The 21,861-nt window shown below is 41.4% G+C and overlaps 1 protein-coding gene across 10 annotated transcripts in view; it reads right to left on the minus strand.

Annotated features, from left to right (window-relative positions):
- The window catches only part of nbeab (neurobeachin b), a 286,390-nt gene that overhangs the window by 120,133 nt on the left and 144,396 nt on the right, over positions 1-21,861 (minus strand). For 5 of the 10 annotated variants that reach the window (XM_032502056.1, XM_032502040.1, XM_032502032.1 and 2 more), the window contains exons 26-34: positions 21,171-21,351; positions 20,112-20,233; positions 19,689-19,796; positions 19,074-19,239; positions 16,992-17,397; positions 6,952-7,106; positions 4,706-4,829; positions 3,316-3,435; positions 2,345-2,472 (exon numbers count right to left, since the gene is read on the minus strand). In XM_032502056.1, the coding sequence (XP_032357947.1) occupies positions 2,345-2,472; positions 3,316-3,435; positions 4,706-4,829; positions 6,952-7,106; positions 16,992-17,397; positions 19,074-19,239; positions 19,689-19,796; positions 20,112-20,233; positions 21,171-21,351 (1,510 nt within the window). The remainder of the gene's footprint in view (positions 1-2,344; positions 2,473-3,315; positions 3,436-4,705; positions 4,830-6,951; positions 7,107-16,991; positions 17,398-19,073; positions 19,240-19,688; positions 19,797-20,111; positions 20,234-21,170; positions 21,352-21,861) is intronic. The other 5 variants (XM_032502085.1, XM_032502075.1, XM_032502065.1 and 2 more) reach the window with 2 other exon arrangements.

Genomic DNA, 21,861 nt, shown 5'->3' on the forward strand with positions numbered 1-21,861 from the left:
GCTTGACCCCGGGCAATCTAAGGAGTGATGGATGACTGGTAATTACTGGTAAATGGAGCGCCTTTGCACTACAGCACAGTATTTCAACTGTGAGCCTGGGAAGGGCTAGGGAAAAGGAGAAAAAGAGGGGGGGGGGGAGCTCAACCATTTGGACAAACACACTGCAACTGGGACAGACCCGAGTGGCTCATTACAGTTAAAAGATTTAAAGTACATGCGGTAAATCTGTGCATTGGTTTTGTCTGATGAACATGCTGTAATTCACGTCAGGGCACACTTTTCACAGACCCAGACAGGGTTAAACACGTCTGGTGAGGGGCACTGGGGCCGAGCTGTCCGTCCACGTGCTTGTTTGTGGGGTTACACTCTCAGCTCAGCTCTGGTTTGTCAGCTTGGTCAGTCCGCTGACAGACTTTGAGTGAAAGGGGAACAGACATTTTCACACTTGTCAAAGCTATGCTACCTGATTTTTCATCCCTTTTCCCTGAGTTGGAGTGAGTAGCCCTGGCACATGTGCATGGCTTACCCGCATGGCTATTTACATATGTGTGTGTGTATACACACACACACACACACACACACACACACACACACACACACACACACACACACACACACACACACACACACACACACACACACACACACACACACACACACACACACACACACACACACACACACATAATGTATGGTATATGCATCACGTATGGAGGAAGAACTACATGTGAATGTTTGTGGAATTTTGCTGGCTGGACAAAAAAAACAACAGTAAAAGATTAAACATTTAATGACTGTAGACGAGAACTTAATTCATCATTTCACCAATCATTTTTACAGGACTGGTTTATACAGTATTAAGTCCCTGTTTACGAGGAAGCCTTCCTGCAGTAAGTCAATTACTTTGAAGGCTTAATTTATTCATTAAATACAGTAACAAATCCTGATTTAAAAAAAGAAAGGTGTTCATGTTTGCTTAATATCAAAAAGAAGCATAGCAAAACTAAATATATTTGATGTTTAAAACACTATAATATTGGCAGCAACTAATTACACACAAAGTGCAAAAAAACAAAGAAAGTGGACATGGCAACTTGTTCTGAATCCGACTTTAATAAAGTCACGGGAATGCATTCTTTCAGCCTGCTGTCATTCTCTGCATAGACTTCTGAAACTAATATCGGTTTAGTTTACACTTAGTAGAGACTTTGGCAGAAAGAAAACACAGAGATACCATTTCACTTTGTGGAAACTGCAAGTCAAGAGACTGGAGGCCACACACATGTACTCCACACGGTGTACGCACAGACAAAAACTGTGTGTGTGTGTGGTGGCAGTGTGTTCTTGGAAATGCAAGCCAAAACAAGCATTAGGAATGGAGCGGCACACACACACATGCAAGCAGACGATCCTTGAGGTCAGGCACAAGTAGCACGGTGAGAGACTGCCAACCTGAGGCCTGAGGAAGGCACTGGGAGCCTTCACACAACCACCAGGAAATAAGACTAGAGCACAGAGCGGAGTGCTGCAGAAATATTGCATGCTTCTGCTTAACACTGTGCACATCCAAGCCAGTCAGACCAGCACTTTAAATATCCAACGTGACTTGTGTAATGCTGTTTAAAATAAGAGCACGAGGCTTTTATGGTGAAGACATTCATCTTGAAGGCCGTTTTTATTGTGACAGAGAGCACCAATTCTGTGCTGCAAACATCCACTTGCAGTGCTATAGCCAAACGATGACTGCATTACTATCTCTTAGACATAAAACAACAACAAGGTCTCTGTAGGACTCTTTACTTCATGTTACTTTCCATGTATCAGCACAAAAATGTTAGTAGTTAAATCTTTCAGTTTTTCCTAAAATTTTGGAGAAAAAAAAAGAAATCAAAAATCTTTACCCAGACATTTATTCTTAAAATTTTGACCAAAAAAATGGAAAAAAAATCAACCAAACCAGCACAGTGACCAGGATATGTTAAATATCACCTCATTGGCATGAGGTGAAGGCCACCAATTATTCCAACATTCATATCAACATAACATCTGTTGTGACTGTGAAACACTGATGTTTAAAAATACTACATCTCAAAATAGTCCTCAATACGTGGAGTGAATCATGAGGGAGACAAAACATGCAGATGTCACAAGATGAATGAAAGGGAAAGCAGATTTAATCAGACTGTGACAGACGCCCAGCTTGCGTGCAAAATAGTGACTCTGCTGTCAACACCTACTGTTGCGTATGCATCCATCAATGAGGCAGCTACATGTAGTGTAGTACATTCAACGGTAGGGAGGTGGTGGCAGGACTCCACAAAAACGCACTAAACAACATGTGTACCTTCTATGAGCAGCTCCTGCCCATGGCTGCCCAGCAGGGTGCGTGACAGGAAGGGTGCAAAGTCCACGAAGATCTCTCTCAGCAGGGGTGCCACCTTCTCCAAAGCCCTCTCTAGCTTCGTAGTAATGCTGTCAAAGAAAACACATCAAGATAGAAGTCACAAAAGGAGATCAGACATCTGAATTAGAAGCAGAAATGTGAGGGAGGCGGCGTTGTGCGCCCTTCCGTCTAGGATGAAGCAGAAAAAGAGCAGTGAGGGACCTCCCAGTCCCAGCGCACACAGCTAACACCAGTTAGTGTGTAGCCAGACTGACAGAGTCCCGGTGGGTGCACAGGGTAACCAACACATTTCCAAGGGTGCAAACCATGCTGGATATTTACGGGATTATGGTTGCTATCACTGGATATGTCAATGAGATAATATTTTATGTTGTCAAAAAGCCATGTTAACACTGTTTTGTTTTTTTGCATTCAAAGAGAATTTTCTCTGCAGTTGTTTGCATTCTTTGTTGTGACGAGGTTACCAGGCTTGCACAAGGAGTCACAGTTGTTCAAGACTGCAGAGGGAAGTGTTCCTCATCTCCTACACAGTCACTACATGCTGCTGCCTGACATTATCTGAGCACCTCACAGAAACTGTGAGCTGGAGTCATGCAGCCATACAACTCAGACTGGTACACAGGCAGAGATACAACTCAAGCTGAAACGTATCGCTGTGCTCCTGCTGTACGTGTACACACACAAATACTAGGCAGCATGAGGTGAGTAGAGGCTTGTTTTCCCAGCTAACATGGGCAGAAAGCGGCAGGATAGAGAGAAACAGAGAGAGGGGAGAGGGAAGGTTTTAGGATTTGCATGAGTGAGTAGTGTGACTCTGTCTTCCAGCACCCTGGGAAAACAGCAGAGGGATGACAGACTTGCATTGAAAGCAGGGTGAATGTGGTCTAGGTGGCTAACATGAATGTCCTTGCCTAAGACACTGGCCTGCATCTCTGGAGGCTGCCTGTAATCCTGTCAGGGAGCTAAAGGGTTTGAGCTCGGGAGGTGTCAGTCCCTGGCGCAGTGGACACTGGTCCACTTCACAAAAGGCACTGAAATAGAGAGAAAAGTGAAAAAGGAAACCACAGGCAGTACTTGCTTCATATTGCTTTGTGACTAAATGGCTAGGCTCATGAACTGTTCATATAATACATTTTATAAAATACATAATTATACACATATTTATTGTCAGTAGACTGGAGCAGGCAGTTCAACTTGGATGTTTTTTTTCCCGTCATCTAAAATACAGTATGAGGCTCTGCAACGAGATAGTACTATCATTGACTTCACAGTAACGCTAAGTGATGTCGGTTGCTGCTGCCATGGCAACTGAGAAGAGAAAGAGAGAGAGTCTGGAGAAAGACCTGGGCTCTCGGCAGTCAGTGGGAGAGCAGGACTAAGGACGTCTGTGGCAAACTATTAGCAAGCGAGGGTGAGATGTACACAGAGAAATGAACACATGTCCACAAATAACTAGGCGCAACAGTTTTACAAAACCCACCTTTTATTTGTGGTCTTTTGTTTTGACTATGTAGTGGCAAAGATAATTGTCTCATCAAAAGGCGAGCATATGGACGTAGACATGTAGCATATAGGTAATAAGAATTAATCAGTTCTCGTATTGTTTGTAATTGTTTGTAATCTTTTTGTTGGAACCGGAGGGTTGTTGGTTCAAGTCCCCGTTACGGACCAAAGTACAGAGTGTGGACTGGTAGCTGGAGAAATGCCACTCCTGGGCAGTGACAAGGTGCTCTTGAGCAAAGCACCGAACGCCCTTCAACCGCTCAGGACGCCTGTTAAGCAGTCGCAGCCCCCCCACTTGGACATCTCTTCATTAGTGCATGTATAGGACCAGAGCAAGTGTGTGTATTTCAGCCCTGTGTGTAGTGTGTAATAACAACAGAGTGTACATTGCATAGGGGATCAATAAAGTGAGTATAAGAGTAGAAACTAAAATTTAATTAATTATAAATTATGTTTTCTTTTTTTTAAAGATTATTTTTTGGGGCTTTTTCCCTTCATTACAATTGATAGGTATGAAAGGGGGGAGAGAGATGGGGGGTGACATGCCGCTGCAGGACTCAGACTACATGGGGCAAACGCTATGTTTTCGGAATGTAAAATATTTGATCACAAAAAAAAGAAATCCATCACTTCAAAGGGAAGGCCAAAACATAAAAACTAGAACAATGACAAGAACAATTTGGCATGAAAAAACTCTGCAGATGAGTAGATTTTATACACAAGTCCCACAATTGGAATATAGAGAGTTTACTAACACAGGAAATATGAGTGTGAGCGAGAGAGAGGGCCCTGGTGTACCTCATGCTTTCTTCTGTGTCTTCAGGCATGGGGGCCACCGTCTGCACGGCCGGTAGGTTCTTACTGGTGGCTCCGTTGACAAAACTGGAGGAAGAGGAGGTGGAGGCGGTTGCATCAGTTGCTCCTGCAGGGGGGACCAACAGAAGCATGTGACATTAGTGCAATGCAAGAATACTTACACAAATACAAATATATATGTCTTTGACAAGCTTTAATGCTTTTACAGAGAAGTAAGGATTAACCATTAGGTAACAAACACGCATTTAAAGAATTTTTTAATACAGTTATGTTGTCAAAACTTAAAAAAGAAACGTGAAATGTGTCATAATATGTCACTTTCAGAGGTTCTAAGTATACAGTAGTGCTCATAAGTTTACATACCCATGCTAAAGTTGACTAAACATAAGAATTAAACAAAATCATCTTTTGGACATTGATCGTAATGCCTTAATTTAAAATGTTGGGAAAAATTCAACCTTTAAGGACACCAATTTTCTTTGTGAATGAATAATGTATTGTAAATAAATAAATGTTCTTTCTTAAAATACAGGGGGCATAAGTATACACCCCCTATGTTAAATTCCCACAGAAGCAGGAAGATTTTCATTTTTAAAGTGATTTTTAAGGTGATTTCAAGGATCAGGATACTATGCATCCTGATAAAGTTCCCTTGACCTTTGGAATTAAAATAGCCCCCCCCTCCCCCACATCATCAAATACCCTTCAACATACCTAGAGACTGGCATGGGCAACTTTCCATAAAATCATCTCTCAATGCAAATCAAACCAGTTATTAGTCTAACTGAAATAAAACCATGCCAATCTCTAAGTATGGTGAAGGGTATGTGATGATGTGGGGTTATTTTAATTCCAAAGGCCAAGGAAACTTTATCAGGATGCATAGTATCCTGATCCATGAAATAACTGGCCTTTAATAATACAAATCTGCCTGCCTCTATGGGAATTTAACATAGGGGGTGTATACTTATGCCCCCTGTATTTTAAGTAAGAACATTTATTTATTTACGATACATTATTCATTCACAAAGAAAATTGGTGTCCTTGAAGGTTGGATTTTTCCGAATCTTTTTAATTAAGGAATTAAGATCAATTTCCAAAAGATGTTTTTTTTGTTTTCCTCTTTTTAATCAACTTTAGCCTGGGTGTGTAAACTTATGAGTATCACTGTATGTGATGGCAAACAGACTGAAGTAGTTAAAAGAAGAAAGGACAGAACGTTTATGCTGAAAGGGACTTTCAACCAAGTCAAACAACTGAAAACATGGTAAGGGTGTCACATCATGCACTGAATCTTTAACAATGCAAATGCATATAATGGTTGTTTAAACTGGTGGCAGCCACAACATATGGAACAATTTAGCTAACCAAGACGACAACGATGAAGCAACAGACATATCAAAACATCTGCATACATTTTTTATTCATATTACACTTAGTTTTGGTATCAAAGCCAAAATTAGGGAATCGTAACGGCAGTGATTTAAAGGTGAGCTCTGAGTCACAAGTAGAAAATCATCATGACTGTCCATGTGAGAGACTAAAACCAGAGGGAGTGAGATCATGGGGTCTGGGTGAGGGCCTGTGGCTTTAGCTGAAAGCCCACTTTTGACTTGGGATACATTTCTCACATTCCTATAGTGGGGCTCCGAGAGGAAAGCGAGAGTTTTGTTAATGGTTCACATTAAACAAGGTGTTGGAGCTCCTAATGGTTCTTGGTGTTAAGTGGGTCCTTTCAGAGGCCTAGACTACAGGAGCCCTGAGGTGGAACTGGCTTTATGCCCCAGGGGAAGCAACAGGACAGCAGACACACACACACACACACACACACACACAAACACACAAACAAAATAGCATTTGTTTAATATATAGCTCGGTGTGATTAAAATGGAGGTGTGTTTGACTGGCTTGTATTAGGAGGAATCCTTGTGGCTGAAGGAGAGCTCAGAGAGCACAGAGCTGCTCCAGACACCAATCAGAAGATAAAGAGCGCCATCTAGTGGTAACAACGGATCCCTGCACAGGCACACAGGATCACTTGATCAAGCGGAAGGGAAAAGAGCTTTGTTTCTATCCTTGGAATGGAAGAATGAAGGGTCGTCAGGATGAATATTAAGGACTCAAATTGCTCTGAAGTAGTATTATTCAAAATGAACCACATCAGCAAGGCCAAACATTAGTGTTCATTTAGGCACGAGAGCCTTCCAGTGACCTTGGCCATGACCTACCCGTGGTGTTGATCATGCTTTTGGGGGTGGCAGAGGTGGCAGCAAAGATGTTGGGGGTGCTGCCAGCTGTCGGCCCAGCAGATGTGCTGCTGCTTCCCACTGTGTTGACTGCGAGGCTGCCAGGGGAGGTTTTCTTCACAGGCACCACCACACTCCTACAGGAAACACACACACACACACACACACACACACACACACACACACACACACCACACACACACACACACACAGTATGGTTTGTACACACATGCACGACAAAAATTACACTTAAAATACAGTTAAAAAAACAGTTAAGATATTAAAACAGACATCTTTAGAGTGTACTGCTGCAGCGTGAAATACAATTGCACAATGGATTGAATTGCAAAGTGGCAGAGTGGCCTTTATATGTATCTTACCTGCCAAAGTGCCCTTGAGCAAGACAGTAAATCCCTAGTCTAAATCCACAATGTTACATTTTGGGGATCGCTCCGTTCTTCTTCATTCTTTTTTCTTTCTCTTTTTAAAGATTTTTTGGGGGGTTTTCCCCTTTATTAGTGGCAGGGGATAGACATGAAAGGGGAAGAGAGAGATGAGGGAAAGCAAAGGGCCGCAGGTAGGATTCGAACCCGGGTCACTGCAAGAGGCCGCCCAGCGCTGTAAATTCTGCCAGACGTCCCACTTTTCAGGCTGTTTATGTCCCGTCCCCTTCCTCTTCCTTTGTGTTGGCGTTCTAACCTCTGGTGGATTTCTGAGAACAATGATTACTGCTCCTCAGATCTGTGCAGGGTAAATCCAGACAGCTAGCTAGACTATCTGTCCAATCAGAGTTTTACGTTGCATAACTAAAACTACATTTGAACGTACATGTTTCACCAAAACAAGTTCCTTCCCAAGGCTATTTATCAGAGGCATTGTGGCTCTGCCCGGTGCTAAGCAACGCCCAAGACGATTGTGATTGGTTTAAAGGACTATAGCCTACAGTCCAATACAAAAACTGACTAAGTGCATCGAACAAATTAACGACTGGATGTGCCAGAACTTTCTGAAATTAAATGAAGGAAAAACTGAGGTGGTTGTTTTTGGAAAAAAAGATGAACGATTAAAAGTCTGCGCTCAGCTTCAAACAACAATGTTAAAAACAACAGACAAAGCCAGAAATCTTGGTGTAGTCATGGACTCAGACCTGAATTTTAACAGCAACATTAAGACAATTACAAAGTCAGCCTACTATCACCTTAAGAATATATCAAGGGTTAAAGGACTTATGTGTCAACAGGACTTGGAAAAACTGGTCCATGCTTTCATCTTCAGTAGACTTGACTACTGTAACGGGGTCTTTACAGGTCTCCCTAAAAAATCAATCAGACAGCTGCAGCTGATTCAGAACGCTGCTGCTCGAGTCCTCACTAAGACCAAGAGACTGGATCACATCACTCCAGTTCTGAAGTCTTTACACTGGCTTCCTGTGTCTCAAAGAATTGATTTCAAAGTACTCTTGCTAGTTTATAAATCATTAAACGGTTTAGGTCCAAAATACATTTCTGATCTGCTACTACACTATGACCCCCCCAGACCTCTCAGGTCATCTGGGACAGGTCTACTTTCTGTCCCCAGAGTCAGAACTAAACAGGGTGAAGCAGCTTTCAGTTTCTATGCTCCTCATATCTGGAATAAACTCCCAGAAACCTGTAGATCCGCTGCTACTCTGTTCTTTTAAATCAAGGCTGAAGACCTTTCTTTTTGATGCTGCCTTTCTTTAAATTAATGCTAATTTCTTTAAATTTCTTATGCTGCACTGTAACTTTTATTCTTGTGTTTTATGTGTCCTAATGTTTCTATTTTGTTTTTAACTGTCTATTCATGTGTTTTATTGGTTTTTAATGCTTATGATTTTCAACTGTTTGTACTTGTGTTTTATCTGTTTAACTGATTTTGTGTAAAGCACTTTGAATTGCCCTGTTGCTGAAATGTGCTATACAAATAAAGCTGCCTTGCCTTGCCTAAAGAAATGCCAATAAACCAGAGCACGTTTCCCTCCCATCCACGAATGCTGTGTAGACTAGTCAGACCTTCTTGTGTAGCGCTGTGGAGGAAGGTGTGGCAAAGCGAGACTACTAAATCCCAAACAGCTCCAGGGTGCTGTAGCAACTGCAGGAGGTAACTGTATACTCAAAGTGTGAGAACTTCATAGAATTATTTGGCAGTTTTATAAAAAAAATCTAAAGAAGACTGCTGGGCTAAAACTGTGGGTGAATTATACACTTTTGTCAGGAAGGGTATAGTTAAGCTGAATCATTATTGGGTTTGCAATCTAGCCTGGGACTAGGGGTCAAAATGTAATTGATATATAGCAGGTTAGCTTTAAGATAGGGCTGGGCCATATATTAATGTTCTGTCAATATTGCGATGTATCGGATATATGGATATATCGTAATATCGTAATATGGTAAGTGTTGTCTTTACCTGGTTTTACATGCTGAATTACAGTAAAGGGATGTCCTTTTCTGAACTTACCAGACTGTTCTATTATTTACCTTTACCCATGAAGTCATTCAATCATTTCTGGAGAATATTTATCAAAAATCTCATTGGGTAAATAACATTTTTAATTTTTCATGTTAAAGCACCAACTGTCAACCATTCAATATTGTCGCAAAATCAACATTGAGGTATTTGGTCAAGAATATTGTGATATTTGATTTTCTTTATATTGCCCAGCTTTACTTTAAGACAGAAGTTGTCATGATAAAACTGACTTTCAGTAGAGTCGGCATTCAACTTGCATATCCTCCTTTCTGAAGAAAAAAAAAAATCGACGTTTCAAAAGAAAAACACAGAATAGTAATGAGCTTCATCGTCTCTTACTGCTCTCAGGCCTGACAGCATGATCATGCCCAGACGTTAGTCAGTCCATTCAGAAAGGTAAACATCCTGACCTGTAAATCTATCCGTAACACATGCAAACACACACACACACACACGCACACACACACAAACACACACACAAGGCTGAAGTAAATAAACCTGAAGGCAAGAGGCCAGCCAGTTCCTACACTTTCCCTTACATCTGTCCTCTGCTCTGCTCAGACGAGCTGAAAACATCCCCTAATGAGAGAACTTGGCAGTTGTTACTGTACATGTAGAGTGTACAGTATGATGAATAATATAGGTACTAGAGGGAATACACATTTACATAGATACAAACATATCAAAGTATACAAGAAAACAATACTAGTCCTACAGAGAACCCTTTTCACCCCTCCTCACCCTTATAGACCTATTAGAAACAATTATATCTATCTATAAAATATTTGAAATAATAATACTATGAAACCATTCAACAAATTAACATAAAACAACCAGGGGAAACTCATTTAGTGAATACACTCTTGCACCCTGCCTATGTAACAGCCTAAATGGTGTTTGTACCAGTCATATCCATTTTGTTGATCCATGATTTAAAGAGCCCATATTATGCTCATTTTCAGATTGATAATTGTATTTTGAGCTTGATCAGAATAGGTTTACATTGTTTCATTTTCAAAGAACACCATATTTTTGTTTTACCGCACACTGCTGCAGATTCTGTTTTCACTCTGTGTGTTTAGGTCTCTGTTTTAGCTACAGAGTGAGACATCTCACTTCTGTTCCATCTTTGTAGGGAGTCGCACATGCTCAGTACCTAGGTAAGGACTACTAGCCAGTCAGAAGCCGGGATTAGCTGGGAGACTTCTTCTAGACGAGGGACACTTGTGGGATACCTGCAGAACAGGGACAGGAAGTAGTTCTTTTGGAGATTATGGTCAACTAGTGTGTGTTGTAGCAGTATTTTGCCATTGAGAATGAGCTAGCATCCTAGTGCTAGCATGCGCCACGGTTAGCCACCTTGTCTCGGCTAGCGACGTAGAAAGCCGTGCAGATTTTGAAGTCAGAGGACATTCAAAAACCGTATCTCACTCAAAACAGCATGGATTGTTTTGTTTTTTCAAGTTTGTTTGCGTGTGGAACCCACCAGAGACACAAAAGAACACCCCAAATCCCCGAAAAAGTGATATTGTTTTTATAATATGGGCATTTTAAATGTCCAAGCCATTGACTTATTGATACAGAATGAGGGGGCTGCCACCTTAATGCAATTTCTTTGCAGCTGTACAACCTGCAAGCCTGAGACGCCGAGTCATATTACAGAAGGATTCATCATTGGAAGCATCAATTGTGGAGCAAGCTAACTGACAGCTTGTCACAGCAGACAGAAAGGCAGTCACATCAAGCTAAAACTGTGGATGATATTCCCACATTATATGGAAATAATTTCCAAATTTAGTACAAATTGGCGCAGCTAACTTTTTCATTGAGGAGACTTTACTGGTATCAAATTAAACCTATGGAGAAATTTGAAAGGAGTCAGTTGATGATTCAAGTTATGAGTTGAATCTGATTATTATGTCAATGCCATTTTGTTGTCCATTTATTCACCTTTTCGAAATGATGTTGAGCAAAAATGCAACACTGTTTCCATGCTTTTAAAATGCTTGTTCATGTATTTATTGACTGGGATGACAAGCACAAGCATATGTTTGAGTGTATGTTGGACGATTTACTTGCGTGTTTTTAACTTTCATTTTCAGGTACGGCACAGTAAATTTCGTTGTACACAATATTGTGCAATGACAAAGACTATTCTATTTTGCATGGGCTATCACTATACCATTTATGTGTTTAAAAAGATAGGTCTGTATGTGCAATCTCCTCGAGAGAAATGGGTGCCATGTTGCTTTCCATGTGTACTCATAGGACTGAACCAATTTGTAATCAGACAAAACTTCAAAAAAAGCTGAATTGAAAGGCCATTGCTTTCCTTTGTTCCCTAAAGATGGACTAAAATCATGTGCATAAAAAGATAAAAAATCTCTTATGGTCAATGCAAAGGCAATAATAGCAAGGAGAGAAAAAACACTGGATTGAGTGGGTCCCCCTTCACTTCTTGTTATTATAAAAGGGGGATTCATTGTTAATTGTAATTACAGCAGCAGATGGGTAAGTGTAAAGTAAAATTAATTGTGTTAACAAAAGCTTCACCAATACCCATACATCTAAGCACTTTCCAGATCTACGACGCCTCCAACCTTTGGAATGCTATTTCAGCATCAACGTACATACAGTAGCTCTTGATCAAGTTCCCGGCAGCAAGGCCATCGTATCATACAGAGGGGTGCATATTATCTAAATCTACGTGATCCTTAACAAAACCAGCCTGATCAGGGTGAACCAGAATCTGAACTAAAAGGACTGTACTAAATGCACGTCGCCACTTTACATATTCTGCGTTGAGCACCATAACACTTTAACACACTGCTCTGCTAACGACTTGCTACAGCTCTTTAACACACTGTACCATTGACATTTTTACCAGTTTTAAAGGTTTTTTTTGTATCTGGTTTTATATATTTTAGTCTATGTATTCTTTTTCTGTTGCACTGCAAGTGGTGGCGGAGAACAGTCTTTTCATTTTCTTTATGTATGTAAGTACACAAGGAACTATGACAAACTTGTTTTTATCTTAATCTGAACCAGTTTGGGCAAACATTTTGAGATGCTAAGATCATGTACAACAACTTAATATTGTAATTTTATGTTGTTAATGACAGCATTGGCTTCCCTTTATTTGTGGAAGCTACTGTACCAAACATCACATGGTGCCTAAAGAGAAAACTCATGAATAAAACACAAAAGAAAGACTTGTGGCGGCTTGAGATGAAAGTTACACGAACCCAACTGACCTCTGTTCACATGCAATCTGATTGACCAAGGATTAAAGATGATGCAGTGAACTTGGATCTGCAAGAGCTCACTGACAGGAAGGAGAGGAAAAGCTTGCCCTTATCAGGTCTGCGGTTCGCCTGTGGGTTTGTAAAGGCGTGCCAGATAATGTCTCGTCCGATCTCCGGCAGTTACTCCGGGTGACACAGGCCAGGCCTCTGCTCTGTCACAAGCTAAGCCTGCTGTCATCTGAAGCAAATCCCCAGGAACCCTCCCTCCACAGAACAACACAGGCTTTTACTGTTTTATGTTTCAACTGGTTATCCGCTGTCCATGTCATAGATCAAGTTAAACTTGTTGGACTCCATGTGAAACAAGCCTAACCTGGCCTAGATGTATTTCAGACTTTTGGGTAATTTATCTCGCATCCCTTTCTACTGTGCAACCTATTTATCAAAATGATCCAAGCTGTGATGTTTCATGCAACAGATAAATAAATAGCTATGTAGTTTCTCTATGAATGAAATACACAAAAAGTAGATTATATTGCACATTAAGTGACACACTGTTGCCTCATTGACAAGCACCTAACAGCCACACAATACCAAAAATATCATTTTATGAAATGTAGCAGATCAAAATCTACTCAGTCAGTCGAGAGAGAGTCAGCGAAGCTTGAAAGCTAACTGCAATGTTATCAGATATAGATATAGCTGTGCTGTGAAGAACACTGATGACAAGCATCATTTATTTAGTAGATCTCTGTAGTGCTCTCCTCTGTGAATATCCGATATCAGAACATCACTAGCATGTTTTGATTGTCGGAACTCGGCGTGTATTTAATCTTGTTTTCCAAATTCATCCCTCGCCTGCATCTTCCAGCAGGAGCGTGCCACTTCTTTGACACAGCCGGGGCGTTACATTAGACCTACAGATGTAGATAAAACATGAACTTCGTTTAATGAATAATGAATGAGCGGAGGACTCATGAATCATGTATAGATTATCTAGTGCATATTTTATTAATAGAATTGTCTTAATTGAGTTGCAGAGAATAAAGCAAGGATTAATCTTGGAATTAATAATGAATCAGGTCTGCAGCTTTGGGAGAAGCCTGCAGTGTAAAGTATAACCAAAGAAATACTTGCTTTTTAAAACCAGTAGAGCCCGACCGATAAAGGATTTTTAAAGCCGATACTGATAAAAATATTTGGTTAATTAAAAAGCTGGTATTCTGATATATACAGTAATAAAAAAAAATTAAAAAAATCCATGAATACATAACAAAACAGATTTCCATAACATTAGTTATTTGGATTTATTCATGCGTTCTCACTAAAATAATATGATCCTAATTTGTTTTATTGTCACAACAGAACAGAGGAACATCAAAATATGTTAAAGTTCTGACAAATAAAATATATTAAAATTCAAATTTAAGCTATGAGCTACAAATACACACGGAACTGCTGCGTTATGATTTTCACAAAAGCCTGGCTGAACACACATCACTGACAGCAGCTAGCAGCTAACAGCTAGCAGCTAACCGGGAAAGCTACCCACCGGCAAGATCAAGAATGGGATCAGGGTAGGTGTATTAAAACAATGTCTGAGTTGAAAACGCATCTTGTTGTGACTTAAGGGCCCTGTTCATGTTGTACAGACATATTAATTGCATTGTGTGTCTGTTAAGAGGCACAAAGACTTAAAAACCTGCCCCGATAACTGCCATTTTAGATCAGTGGAAGCTCGTACACGTAGCTGCAGCTACTCCGTGCTGCAGCCACCGATTCAGGTCGGGGTTCATCTTAATCAAAGTATTCACATATCTATAGCTATTACATTAACATTGTCCGGAATTCTATTTTTAAAGTCCTTTGAACAAAAACACAATAACAAAAAATAATCTGTGTTGCCAACAGGGAAGTTGTAGAGCGCCCTCTGGTGGACAAACTAGGCTTTTTATTTAATTTTTTAAATATTCATTTATCACAATCATTTATTTGCCATTTTAAATTGTCTAATTGTCCTTTCTTTTTCTTTTTTTATTTAATATTTATATTGGTCGGGCTCTAAAACCCAGCAGAGGAAATCTATTCTAATAGTCAGGGATTCAGGAATAGATACAGAAGAAATGTGCTTACTTCCCACTCGCAAATTAAATTAAAACCAATTATCATTGCTTCAAATTATGGGGGGAATTAAACATGTAAGCACAAACAATACCTCATAGAGCTAATTTGGAGACTTTTGGGAAAGAAGAGGGAGGAAGTTAAGCATTACTGGAGTAAGTCTGTACTGTATTCCCATCTGGTCTAAGGGACATCTGGATTTTAGCCTCCTCTATGAGAGTCTCTAGGAGAGGGGCCTCTGCGACGACCGCCCCTGTGCGCTCCACTTTAAGCCATTTTTCCCCTCCTTTTTCCTTTTTGATGTTGTCACTCCCAATCTATTGTCGCCCTGACAGACAAATGAAAGGCCTGTCCATGTCTGGCAGCTCATTTCGCTGGCAGGTGGCAAACAATTAGACACAGCAAATAGAGGCTAGAGGGGGAGCGACATGAAAAGCATGAGACAAAGTTGTATATGTGGTCAGGAGGGTTTGTGTGAAAGCACTTCAAAAATAATACACTTTGCCGTGGCGACTCATTTCAGGCTGCCAGTTCCCATTACGGGTGTGAGCGGTGAGGGCGACAGGGCTCTCTATGGTGTGGCGTGAGGCCGCTTCTGTTTAATCTGTCATCAACACCCTGGAGACCCCCACCCTCTTAGCTGTCCTCTCTCCACATCCTCCTCCATTTTTCCCCCTATTCATCAGGCTCACCTCAGCCCGAGCTCAGCAGCAGCATGCATTAAAAAGAAGGGGGGGCCCCCATTGTTCCTCCTGACTCAATGTGTCCTCCGCCGTCTCTAAGGAGCCTGGCACCGATTACACGGACACACACAACTCAAACTCCATCAAATCAGTGGTGTCCAGGGGACAGGACGGGCTTTTGGTTGGGCTCAACCAACTCAAATTACTTCCAGAAAAATTATGATTTTCAAAACTCTATCAACCAAAGGAGACAAGGATCAGAGGCTTGCAGCTTGAAATCCCTGCAGGAGCAGGTTTGTAAACTCCCAAATCCAGACGGATTACTGTGTGGTTTTATCTAATCCAGGAACGTAAATAAACCGCAGCAGTGGCGCAGTGCTTCAGAGACCTTTTCAAACACAGGAATTCTTTGCCGTGGGATGAGTACAATACAAGTGGCCTGAAATGAATAATGTGTTGCATGCTACTACTTAGAAACCATTAGTGGTATCCTGGATAACTAAGATAAACCCAGAGGCCTAACATCAGCATATTACGGTTGCTCGACTGGTAGCGCGCACACACACACGCAAACACACACACACACACAAAATGTTAACCTCAGAGAATGATGGTATGTTTTTGGCTTTAACTAAGTTCGCTTTACCTATTGAAAACAACATAAAACTCAAGTTCAGTTAAAGGACAATACTGTTGTTTTTTTACAAGTTATTGCTTCTTACTGTAGCTACAAATCATGCACAGTCCTGTGTACTAAACATTTCTGCTGTCCACTTCAAATGCAAGTTGTATAGTTTAGATTTAGAACATCAAGTCCCAAGTTACATTATAATATTCCATTTAGGTGTGTTTACACACAGCAAAGATAGATTTTCTTTTTTTTAAATACTCAACGCAAAGAAATGTGCCATAACTAAAATCCATTAGGTTCAAAATGCAGCAATAGGAAGGGTTGCAAAGAGATTAACTGTGATGCAAAGAACATGATTCTTTGGAAATGGGCTAAAATATGCAAAAACTCCAGTCTGAACTAAAAAAAAAAGGGATTTTTGGAGGCACCCACAATTGGTGCTTGGATCAAGAATATGGCGCAATGAGCACCCGGATGGCTCTGTTGGTAGAGTGGGCGCCCATATATCTGTCCTATTGAATAAAAGCCTAAAATGCCCAAAAAATAATTTTAAAAACAAAGAAAAAAAGAATATGGCGCAATGTATGACCATGGAGAGACTGACATACAAATTGAGAGAGAAATTGGGAGAGTATGAGAAAATCTGGAGGCCATTTGACCGGTTTGTAAAAGAAGAAGAAGTGGGGAGCTGCTTCTGTGATGCTGTCATATTATTAGCTTTTTGTTTTTTGATTATTGTAGTAAGTATTTCATTTGCAATGAAGAATTAATAAAAGCATTTGGTTTTAAACAAAACAACTGAACACAGTGATTTTCTGCACAGTAGACTACCAACCGATGACACTTCCTCACCTGTCAAAGGAGTGAAACTGCATGGGCAGCATGGCCTGGGCGTTGGCAGCAGGGTCTGGGTAGGACACAGGCTCCAGCCCGGCCTCCATGCCCTCCACTGGAGCTGACACCAGGCTCTTCAGTATCTCCTTGACATTGATGCCCTTTTTGGGCTGGCTGATGCTGATAATGGAGGAGGTTGGTCTCAGCACCTGCACGCTGAGTGATTCAGACACACTCTCCTGGGACTTCTTCACCTCTGAGGACAGCGTAGATATGAGCACTCCCGCGCTGTTATCCAGGTCAGACCCGTTCAAGACGCTGGCTACCTGCTCCTCTCCGATACCAGAGTCTGTGTGGTGAATGGAGCTTCTGTTGTGAAGGTCTGATGGCGCAGGACGGTCCTTACTGCTGTCAAATGGTGTTTCTGTAGAACACACGCACACACCATAAGTACAGAACATGTAGAGGATGTAAATGCCATAATCTCAGACCACGGTAAGAGAGTTTAGAATTAATATTAGTTTCACTGGATTCGAGATCAATGATTGAAATAGTCAATAATGACATTGTGAACCTTATTATACAGATCATATCCAGATATTTATCATAGTTGGTCTATCTATATGCCCACTATCAACATACTAAATGCCAAGAGAAGTAAGAAATGTGTATTAATAACATAATATTTAACAAAGAGCAATGAATGAAACTGCATTGCAGAGCCAACTTTACATTCCAATCCAAAGAGTAAATTAAGCATGTGCAGAAAGAGCCATGTGCCGACGCAGCTTCTTAGATCTCTCTCCAGAAGCTCTGATCCTCTGGTGAGATTATCTCTCTGTTATTCTCCCTCTGTGCTAATAAAACATGAATCCTTTTTTCCTCGGCTTCCTCCTGCCTAAAGCCTTTGGGGGATATCTATTTGGCGGCTTTGAAACAGTGACAGAAAAGTCAGATAGCTGCTCTATTATGTTGGTACATAATATACTGTCCCGGTCTATATACTGTACATGAGATGCTGGGTGTGAACCAAGACTTTGTTTTTTCTTAATCAGCACTCTGTCTCTTCATACATAGAACATGCATTGTCTATATAGCGAACAACTGTTTGCTATTTTTCCACAGAAACCTGTAGAGGTGCCTTTCTAGTCTGATTTTGCTTAATTGTGACCCAGTGTTTACCTACTGTGGACGCAAGGCCGGCCATATTGATATTCATCACATGCCCCCTAACGAGGTCAACGGGGCCTGATTTAGCCAGCAAGTCGTCTGACTTCCCGGTCCATCAGACAATCGTCTGCCACATGCCGTCTGGAAAATTCCCCCATTTTCTGGTGAAATTTATGAAGGCGGCAGTGTGCCTTTCTCCTCCCAGCAACCTCTATGATCCCATTCTCCTCTGGTGGATTGCTTGCCTAATGGGCACTGACAGATGGGGCTGAAAATAGCAAGCCTGGCTCCACTGCCCTAAAAACCCACAGTAGTTGGCCAGCATGCGGCTGCTTTCCCATCTCTCAACTTCTCACTGCTCATCTTCTCTTCCTTTCGTCTCTGTGTGTTGCAAGCTCCTCAAATTACGCTTCCATATTTCCTTTGGCCTCTCCGCTCTTCCTCTTGTTTCTTTTATTCACTTCACCTTTTGTCTGAATGGAAGTTGATAAAGTATGCTTACTCGTGCATCTCATAATAGAAAGATGGCACTGCGGCAGACATTGTGTTAAACCTCTGTAGGCAGCCACTGATTTCCTTTCATGTGGCTTAATGTATGATTTATGACTTGAGGCATAAACTACCTTTCATGTCAGGGACAACGGTGATGCCTATTCAAGTTCATAACTACCATCTCCAGCCCCAGTGCTTCCACATTTAATTCTGTGTGGTGCAATTAGCAGAGCTCATGAATAAATCATAGGTGAGCCAGTAGAGTGTGGGCAGGGTATCCCTCCTATTTTACTAAATGAGCTTTCAGCCCAGGCAGGCAGCAGTGCATCAGAGAGGACCAAGGACACTTCACATTCATCTGTATCAGACACAGTCAGCACAAGCTAAGATTAGTGAGCGGGAAGAATGGATGCAAGGATAGGGCACAGCTGTCAACACCTGTGCTTGTTGGCGAGTTGATCTCCTGACGCATGCTGCGGCCTGATTGGCTTATCCTGGCAGTCTCTCGTTGGGGTTCCAGGATGTCGCGGTACTTGGAGACCATGAGGACAGAGATGAAGTACACCACAGCTAAAGCCAGGAATTGGGCTTGCTTGCTGTCATCCTGTGGATAGGAACCACAATCGAGTTACGCCACTCTCTATTCAGAAGATCTCATTTCACACAACACAACACATTCAAAGTACTGACATTATTCTCGAACATATGTCTAATACTTTGAAATATATCCATCATATGTGTTCAACAGACAGCCGCTCAGTTGACAAGGAGACCTTTGGTGTTTCACATTGTAGGGTATTGCAAAAAAAAAAAGACTAATCATATTTTCCTCATCCTTTCTACCTGAGGCCAAGCTTTGTGACATACACATGCAACTTTTGCATGTACAAGCTCTGCACACACACACACACACACACACACACACACACACACACACACACACACACACACACACACACACACACACACACACACACACACACACACACACACACACACACACACACACACACACACACACACACACACACACACACACACACCAGCACTCACCACATCGCGAAACACCACGGCGCGCAGTCTACTGATGTCCACATCCTGCAAAAGGCGATCACGGTCCTTGATGGGAGACAGGTTACTAGGGACAGTCTCTATGGCTGTCTAAAGCAAAAAGACAACACAATATGACATGCTACTCTGTTCAGTTAAAGCTCAGTTAAACTGTACACTGCCAATACTTTCCTTTTCACATAATTTAAAAGATTAGAAAAACGGACAAATGTGGAACTGAAAGAACCTGTATGTTACTAGACAAAGACAGATTTAGTGCTATGGGGGGTGTAATTGACCCTTAGAACAGGAGAGCTGATTTAGCGTCGGTACAGGTCACATTATAAGGATGGGGCAAAGTGTTCTTAAAGTAAAATGCAATGTATAAGTGAAATGTCCTAGGGGCACAGAAACCACACATCCTACCTTGTTATAAGTCACAGCATTTTGCAGGTTTTCATGAGTCTTGTTGTTGTTGGTAATGGAATACTTGAGTCCTCTGTCTCTTTGCCTGCACTCGAGACAATTCCTAACAGCCACACAACACACTGCACGCACACACACACACACACACACACACACACACACACACAGCATACAAATAAGGTCTCATTTCAGAGGTAAAAGTGAATTAAATGTTGATAACATGCATGACCTCATTTAAAATTAATTGGTTATCTCTGATGACTATTTGTTCCAGGCTGCCAGGATAGAGACCGGGAGTTAAAATCATCAGCCAGACTGATTTCACACTGAAGCCAGTGATGAGAAATTGTGTGTTTGCACCAAGGACACTGTGAAGTCTGATTTCCCATCCCCCAGAGCACAACTTGGAGTGAACAACCCAGCAAACACAGGCTCGCGCACACACATACACAGACCCACAGGCGCAAACGGATATAGACACACTCTCACATGCCCAGCTAAAAAGAGACACAAACACACACTCTTTCTATGATTATTTCATGTATCCAATAATTCTGCTTAAACAACTATATTCACAAGATATTCATCAGTTGTCTACTTTGCATTCAAATGCAATTCATCAAATCTCTATTATGTACACAGACACATTCAAACACACACAAGGGCAGAGAGGACCGCGTGACTTTTATGAGACACACCGATGACTGAAAACAAAAGGCTACCGTTTGCAAAGACTACCCGATTGGACTGCAAATGATTTTCTCTGCTCATTATGAATTCCTAAATGATGATCATGTCGGTTTTTACTGCTCCAAAGTGCAGCAAATCCCAGCACATTCTCCAGTTTAGTATACAATTAGCAAAGGACTCTTAAATTAATTAGCTTTGCTGATCAAACAGAGGATTTTTCGGGGATTAGAGAAATTATTAGTGTGTGAAGAGAATATTATCGTAGCATTTTCTAGCTCATCAATTTTCCAGTGTGACAGGCAAAAGACGCAACGGAGAGGCATAGAGACAGATGTAATTGTTTTAGCGTCTCCCTGCTCATGACCTTACCAAGTCTGAGGCACTGACGCATCAGGCCCCCGGAGGACATGTTCTTCTCAGCCTCAATCTCACTGAAGTTGAGGGAGCTGGAGAACACCAACACGTCTACCATCACCATGAGACGGGAGAGGAACGTGATGGCCGTCTCTGAGGACATGCCCTGTGTTGCCTCGATGTTCTCCAACTCCGTCTGGCACAAGCAACAACAAAAAAACACCAGTCACATTAAAATAAAAGTGCACGTGTATGATATCAGCTTGGTCACATTCTCACCACAAGCTGTAGGACTGGGTAACATTCCGATATTACAGCGACTTGATTGAGGCTAGATATTGCCTTAAAATTTAGGATAGTGTAATAATGTGATATGACAAGATTTAGTTTTAGGGTAAGGAATTATTATTTTGTACAGAAACAAGCAAAAGAATATGGAACGAGGGTCATATCATATCTGTGAAATTACCCTCTTTCCATATTCTTTATATATACTGAACGAAATTAAAACACTTTTGTTTTTGAACTTTTTTTGGGCTATTCCACCTTTCATTTTTGACAGGACAGATAGGTGAGAAATGGGAGAAAGCGGGAAGACATGCAGGAAATCGTCAGAGGTCGGATTCAAATCCTGGACCTCTGCGTCAAGGTATACACCTCGAAGTGCATGTGCACCTGCTCTACCCACTAAGCCAACCCGGCCACA

This window comes from Etheostoma spectabile, chromosome 3, assembly GCF_008692095.1.
Source record: "Etheostoma spectabile isolate EspeVRDwgs_2016 chromosome 3, UIUC_Espe_1.0, whole genome shotgun sequence".
Classification (NCBI taxonomy): domain Eukaryota; kingdom Metazoa; phylum Chordata; class Actinopteri; order Perciformes; family Percidae; genus Etheostoma; species Etheostoma spectabile.